Below are 7484 nucleotides of genomic sequence, written 5' to 3'. Positions count from 1 at the left end.
AGGCGAAGAACTCGACAGCCCAGGCGCTGGAGGAGCCCAGCAGCCGCCCCTCCGCCCCCGGCCCCAGCAGCTCCAGCGGGTCCGAGGGCGAGTAGAGGCGGCCGGGCCGCGCCGCGGGCAGCCGGAGCAGCAGGAGGAGCGGCAGGAGCAGCGGCGGGAGAGCCGCCGGCCCCCCGCGACCCCCGGCCCGCGCCCGCCGCCGCCACATCGCCCGCCAAGGCCGCCCGGAGCCGCCCGGAGCCGCCTTTAGCGCCCGGAGCCGCCCTTGGCACCGCCCCTGAGGCGGGGCCGGGGCGGGGACATGGAGGGGAACCCCCACGGCACCTCCGCGGCGGGGGGGGCTGAGGGGTCGCTTGAGCTCAGCCCCCCCACAGCATGGGGGGAGCCGCCAGTACCTCCCCAACCTCCTCTGAACGCCCCCACATTGTGTGTGTGTGGGTGTGGGGCAATACCCCCCCACAGCTCCCCCAAATCACGGGGAAGCCCCAAACACCGCCCCAGCCCCCCCCCCCCAGTGCCCTCACATCACAGGGGAGCCCCCAATAACGCTTCCCACGATGCCCCTACATCGGGGGGAGCCCGCAATGGCCCCCTTGACGCAGTTTTCTCTTAGGGGACAGATGGCATAATATGGACAAAATTCTGATAAAGCAAGGAATTCCCAGGGAGGGGGTGCCTGGAGGTGTTTAAGGAAAGAGTGGACATGGCACTGAGTCCTCTGGACTAGTGGGACGTGGGTGTGTTTGGTCACAGGTTGGGCTCAATGATCTCGGAGGTCTTTTCCAACCTAATTGATTCTGTGATTCCGTAATGGCGAAGGTGGCTGATTCAGCCCCAAAAACCGCAGTGCCACCATTACAGGCAGTGTCTGACATCAGCCAGTGTCACTGGGGGCACCACTCAAAAGGCACACCCTGCCCCGACCCTGCCAGGATACCCAGTGACACCCCCAAAATCCGGCTCCTGCATCCAAAATAAGCAGCTTTCCAACCCCAGTGGCCCCTGCAAGGGAATGGGTTCAAAATGAGAGTAGGGTTTTTGTTAGGAAAAGAAGAATCTTCCCCGCGACTGCAGTGAGGCCCTGGCACAGGTTGCCCAGAACAGCAGTGGCTGCCCCATCCTTGGAAACATTCAAGGCCAAGGTTGGCCAGGTCTGGGAACAACCTGGTCTAGTGCAAGGCGTCCCTGCTTATGGCGGGGGACTTGGAACTAAATGTTCTTTAAGGTCCTTTCCAGCCCAAACCCTTCTAGGATTCTATGATTCCATCCTCCCGGGGCCGTGCCTTTGCTCACGCACACACCCACGTCACCAGCTCCCAGGCGGAAGGTGCCCGTTGCTCAGAGCCCTGGGGCAGAGCCGGGCACTGGAGGGGTGGACACAGCCCCAAAATCCAGCCCTCCACTCCCTCCCCAGCCCCTGAGGCCAGGGAACCCCCCCGGCACTGGGGGTGCTCATGGCTGCTGAGGGCTGGTTGCTGGCTCTGTCCCCAGGAAGGCCATTATCCACGCTGAGCCCCACCTAGGTATTTTAGGCAGACTTGCCATGCTAGAAAAACAAGCCTGCCAGAGCCAAGCCTTGCCGGGGCAGCAGAGGGCAGGGGCTCCACACGGGGCATGACTCTGGGGAGTGACAGGGCCCCCTGAGACAGCTCGGCTTGGAGGGACAGAGCCTGGCGGACACAACCCACAGGATTGCTCCCACTCATCTTCTACAGGTCCAGGCTGATGAGAACGGGGCAGAAGATAGTCTGCTCCAGCCCTGCCAGCTGTAATTAAATGCTTAAAGGATTATCACACCTCGCTATCCAACCAGGGTGGAGAGACACGCAGCCCGGTGCAAGGCTGCTCTGAAAGGTGGTCACTCGCTACTGACAGAGACCTTGCCAGGACTTGTCTTCATCCAGCTGGTGATTAAAAGACAAAAGTCCTCATGTTTATGGGTGTCATCACCGTTATCTTACCCTGAGTCAAAGCCTTTATATTCAGGGCTCATCAACTTGATTAGGTTGTCAAGGGGAAGGAGAGATGCTCAGCACCAGTGTGACTGACAGCACCCTCCCCATCCAGCTCACTCCTTCCTCCAAGGCAGCCCAAATTCCTTGAATCCTCTTTTAGATGCAAAAGCAGCATGAACCCCAAAGGTGCAGGGGCAAGAGCCCACACCCCAGGGCTCCAGCTCCTTTTGAGGTGAGCCACACCATTGCTCATCTGCCAAAGCCCTGGGGTGGGGATGCTCCTGCTTCCTGCTGCCCCAGGACCAGAGGGGACTGCTGACCCTACTGCCCAGCTGGCACGTCCCATCCCCAAGGCTCCCCAGGCAATAGCCTCCTTCAGCGGCAGGGCGTGGAATTTTCCAGGCACAGACTTGCTTAAAAAGCCTTTTTTTTTTTTTTTTCCTTTGTATGCTTCCTCGAACTGGGAAGAGACAGATTTTCATTGCAGAACATCCTGAGACAGGGCATGGAAAGTCAAAGATGAAGCAGAGATTTTGAAGCAACCCTTTTTAAGATGGATTTGAGAATAACTAACATGACTTAAAAGCAATCAAGGAGCTGTAGAAGTCCAGGGAGGTTTTAGAAACACCCTTCCAGCACCTTTTTGTCCTCTCTGGCTGCCAGTAGAGCCTGCAGGCAGCAGCAAAGTCACAGGATGGGTTTCTGGGTGACCGTGGATGCCTGGCTGCTGAGCCCCAGCCAGCCCTGAAGCCCAGCTTTAGGCTCCCGTGGCACATTTAGGAACCTGCTTGGTTTTCACAACCAGATTTTCAGCGCCCAGCTTGGCATCCTTAACTTTGGGAAGAGTTGTGCTTCACTCCTGCGTAGCAAGGCCATGGGCTAAGGATGACCACAGAGGTTCCCCATGCTGCACAACTCTCTGTGCAGCAGCCGAGCAGTGGTTTTAGTTCATTAAGCTCATCAGCTCTAAAATCTCCTTTCCCAGACTAACACCCAGCAGGAATCTCCTTGAAGTCAACGAGGCGTGGGCAACATCAACAGGCTGAGAGCCTCAAAGGCCGCCACGATCTCACCAAAATCATTTCAGCCCTGCAGAGCTTGTTTTGTGCACCCAAAAATGGATCGTTTTCACAGACACAGAGCTACTCAGGTTGCTTCTGTGCTGAGTTAGAGAGGAGAGGGGAAAAAAGTAGTCGGGTTTTATGTATTCAGCCCTTGAAGTGATGGAAAGGACTATGTTTCAGAGAATGGATAAAGGCTTTTCCGTCCATTTTTAAAAGCATGAATCTGCCTGCAAAACACTAATGGTTCAAAATGGCCAGGACAGCCAACCCAGGACCTTCTCGCTTCTCTTTGGTTCAGAAGGTTTGGGGCCAGGGAGACCCTGAAATGGACTTTCTTCCTTGAAAATTAAAGAACACGTTCCTACCTAATTGTGTGATTCCAGGAACTGACTCCATGGAAAACATGCAACCAATGCAAGACTCATGATAGAATCACGGCAACTCTGTCACCCAGCACTGGCATTTTGGAGGCTGTTCAGAGAAGTTTGCATCCAACTGCCCCATCAGCTCCTTGGAAATACCGGTTGCAGAGGAGGCTTGACAGTTTTCCTCTCCAGCTTCACAAGATGGGAGAGATGAACTCAGTGGAGCCCTCCTTGATCTGCAGCACAGCACTGCTGTGGTCCTTCTGTACATAAGAGAAAAAGCCTCATTTCCCCAGTTACTGTCTCCAAACAGCCTCAGAGGGTGAGCTAAAATTGTGCCACCTGCCATCTCCCTGACCTTCCAGTCCAGGTGGCACTTTTCCACCAGTGGCACGAGGCACACCTCCACTGAGACATGGCTTCAGATGAGACCTTTGGAAGCGTCTGTGCCACAAACCCGCCAGCTTTGCCAAGACAGGGAATAACACGTGGAGTGGACGTGAACCCCGAGTGCTTCCCAATCCTTGCATTGGCTCTGCTGGGCTGACACCTATGAAGGCCAGGAAAGCCCCTTGTAGCCCCCAGTGGTAGCTGGGAACTGCTGACTCCACGAGACAGGCTTGGTCAGAAACAGTTGATTTCCACCTTTCAAGCCCAACCAGCCTGTAATAACGAGAGGCGTAAAAGCAAATCCGGGGTGCATTCTCAGGATGTGATGAATGTGTTCACGTAGTTTGTGCCTGCAGAGAGACTACAGCAGTTCCAACCTCCCTGCTATTCACCCTCTGCTGATTCATCCCTGCTCCAAAGGACGGCAGCAACACTGCCCTTGCTCTTTTCAGAGGAACCTGGGGGGACCAGGAGGAACTGGCATTGTCATTGGTATGTCTGGGAAGGGAACATTTTACCTGCAGACTGAAGATCGACCAACAGCCATAAAGGATCACCATGGCCCAGGCTGCACAGAGCAGATGTTTTCCACCTCTGCTCATCTTCCCAGTTTCCAGGAGCAGATCGGAGGAGGCCACACCGCCCAGATTTGCCACATCATTATTTGGCAGGTGGTTTAATTGCAGCGCATGAAACTGAGAATACCACAGGGATGACAATGGAGCACTCCTCTCTTGCTATGACAGTAGTCCTGCAACATAAGCAAGGCCTCACCTACCAAGGACTGCTGTGCCCAATCACAGGCTCACTGGGCAGCACTAACTCCATCACCTCTTCGGAGCGACACAGCTGGACGTGGACACTGGATCAGGCTCCTTGCTGAGCAACTCGAGGCAAGCAACACGAAGGGTGGGATCCCCTGCAGCCTCCTTTATTTTGCTAGATTAAAAGAAAATAAAATCCATGGGACACCCCCAGAATTGGTGTTGATTCCATCTCCAGCAAATTCTCAGACAAAATCCTAGTTCAAGTCAGCCTGGATTTCACTGGGTGGTGAGAGACAGGCCAGCCTGCAAGAGGAAGCCACCAGGAAAAAACAATGGGGAGGGAACACAGCCCAAGGGACATGGAAGGTCTTGTACAGGTGGAGCAAAGGACTGGAAAACTGGGGCCAAGAGAAACATTCAGAGCAGGAACCAACCAGACCTGCTCCAGGCCATCCTCACACAGCACACTTGAAAAGCAAACAAAGGTATCTATGCTCCAAGTGTCCCCCCACCATGCCCCTGGTCCTGCCCAACTCCCACCCTCCCAAACAGAGCTGCTCTGTTCTCCTTTTCCCCAAATTGTTGCAGGATCTTATTCAGGAACAGGCAGGAAAGTGCAGGGCTGGGGCTACATGTTTTGTTTGCTCTAGTTTCCAGGTCTCACAGGGTGCCTTTCCCTCCCCCCCAGGAGCCGTATCCCAGAGAGTGCCCTGTGCTTTCAAACTCCATTACATCTCATCTGCATTCCTGCCAGGCAATGGCCCGTGCTCCGGGCTGGGTGCCAGCGGCTGGGCAGCCCCCCCTCCTCTCCTTCCTGCACTCTGAAATCTGCTGGCGTTCAGCAGCTCCCCACCAGCTCCTTTTCTTCCGAGGGCTGCGTTAATGAGAGCCCGGACATTGCAGAAGCCCTTGTGCCAGGCAGGGCACAGCGGCGGCGGCTGGAGCGGAGTCAACACTCGAAGCGCTCCAGCGCTCTGCCAGGCATTTCGGGACGTGGGATGGCAGCAGCTGGCACCACGCCCCCTGCGAGCGGGTGGTACCCGGGAAGGGAGGCACCAAAACAATCCCACTCAATCCAGCGTGCCATGGGGAAGGCGGCTGCCTGCCATTGCCCAACCCGGGAGCTGCACCAGGTCCGCAGGTGAAACGGCTGTCAAAGGGAACCGCGCTCCGAGGGTGCCGGGAAGAGTTGCACAAACACAAGGGGTAGAAAGCGCCGAAGTGAAGCAACGTAGACTTGCAAATGAGGAAATGAGAGCCTTCATCGCGCTGATTACTGGGCACGGTGGGGAAGGGCAGCGGCAGCAAGGCAGTAGTTTGCTGTGTCACCCGCCAGAGCGCCCTGGCAGCGCTCCCACCACTCGAGCCCATTTTAAAGTAAGCCAGTTCTTCAGCCAGGGAAACACAGATCAAATTTTTTTTTTTTTTTTTTTTTTTTTTTTTCAGTGTGAAATGCAGTCTAAGCCACTTCCAGGGACGGATGCTAACGGCTGCAAGTAGATCACTGCCCAAAAACACAGGACCCACGGAGCAAGATCGCTGCGAGGCGAGGAAAGCCGCGACACGGATGCTCTCCTGCTGCTCGCTAATGAGCGCACAGAGGCTGCAGCACCACTTTGTCTCGGCCCTTTGGACATGAACGACCAGCCGCTGCGTTTGGCTGGTTCAACCCGCTGAGCTCAGAGGGCTGTGACGTGCTTCTGTCTGCACAAGGGCTGTGGATGGTGTTCCCGGCACGCTCAACTGAGGGCCGGTCCTACTGCAACACTGGCACTGTGGGACTGCAGCAAAGCTGCTTCCACAATGAATGCAGCGAGTCCTCCTCCTCCAGGATGAGGTACCTCTTTAAGGGAAAGCAAAGAACAAATAACAAATCACTGCTCAGCACAGAGCAATGCCTTGGCAATGGTTTAGTTTATACAGCCCCCCCCATCCCCATCACGCACACATCCCTCCCAGGCAGAGGAGGGTGGTGGGGAGCAGACTGTCACAAGCTGCAAAGACCAGCGCTGGGTTTTGTACAGACCTGCAGCAAATGACAAGCAAAGCTTTTCTGCTGGGATTTAGGCACCACAAGACAGCAGAGGTACCGGGTCAGCAGCAGCTACAGGCTCGATAAACACCTGGGCTCACACACCTCACCCTGCCACTCCATCGCCACGTGCCCGCACGCACTGCAAGTGCTCAGCCATCCTCTTACGGGGCTCCGGGACCTCTCAGGTGCTAAAGTGGCTTGGGCTTGTTTTGTGCTGGAAAGAAAACAGCAAATATTTAGGAAAGTTCCACCAATATATAAAGTTTCCATGAAGCAACGTTTGCCCTGTCAGCGAAGAAGGGACTGGTGCTTGGTAACAGCAGCTCCGTGGAGCTGTAGCAATCCAGGAGCCTAATCAAGGGATCCAAAACAAGACTCTCTGCAGAATTTAATTCCCAGATTGGTTTGGTTAGCATTAAAAATAGCTTCCCCCAAAAAATGTTTTAAACCATGAGTTTTTAAAACCCAATTTAAACAAACATGTGCAAAGAGTAGTTTTTCTCCTGCAGTGCACTCCTGCAATGATTGCTTAATGCTATTTTCTGTTTCTATCAACACTCAGCTTTAACAATAAGGAAATTCTAATAACGTTGTGATTATAATTAAGGCAACTCTAATGGGATTTTGTGGACTGTGATTGGCATCCCAAGTACAGCATCAGGCAGAAAGGGGAACGTACAAGGGACAAATCTCCAGGACACCTTCAGAATTAGCAACCATTTGGGTAATTATAAAGCTCCATTTTATAAAAACCAGGAAACAAGATTAATTTATAAATCAGTTTATTTACAGATTTTGTTCTCTTAAAGTACATTTCAGTTACCAAAGATATTTACACTGGTGTACACAGGGACCACCCTGGTTATTTTACAATTCTTAATTACAAAAAAAAAAAAAAAAAAAAAAAA

The 7484-nt window shown here is 54.0% G+C and overlaps 2 protein-coding genes across 2 annotated transcripts in view; both read right to left on the bottom strand.

The window, feature by feature from the left end:
- Nucleotides 1–236, bottom strand: part of QSOX1 (quiescin sulfhydryl oxidase 1) — a 10850-nt gene extending 10614 nt beyond the window's left edge. Inside the window, exon 1 of the mRNA XM_027894185.1 lies at nucleotides 5–236. Within this exon, the coding sequence (XP_027749986.1) occupies nucleotides 5–208 (204 nt within the window). The 5' untranslated portion in view covers nucleotides 209–236. The remainder of the gene's footprint in view (nucleotides 1–4) is intronic.
- Nucleotides 237–1231: 995 nt separating this feature from the next.
- CEP350 (centrosomal protein 350) overlaps nucleotides 1232–7484 on the bottom strand; it is a 73107-nt gene continuing 66854 nt past the window's right edge. Inside the window, exon 40 of the transcript XR_003572416.1 lies at nucleotides 1232–1244. The gene's annotated coding sequence lies outside the window, so the exon portion shown is untranslated. The remainder of the gene's footprint in view (nucleotides 1245–7484) is intronic.

The sequence above is a fragment of the Empidonax traillii genome, unplaced genomic scaffold (genome assembly GCF_003031625.1).
Source record: "Empidonax traillii isolate 1590-97213 ecotype Southwest subspecies unplaced genomic scaffold, ASM303162v1 scaffold419:size1009643, whole genome shotgun sequence".
Taxonomy (NCBI): domain Eukaryota; kingdom Metazoa; phylum Chordata; class Aves; order Passeriformes; family Tyrannidae; genus Empidonax; species Empidonax traillii.
This window is presented reverse-complemented; position numbering and strand designations above follow the sequence as displayed.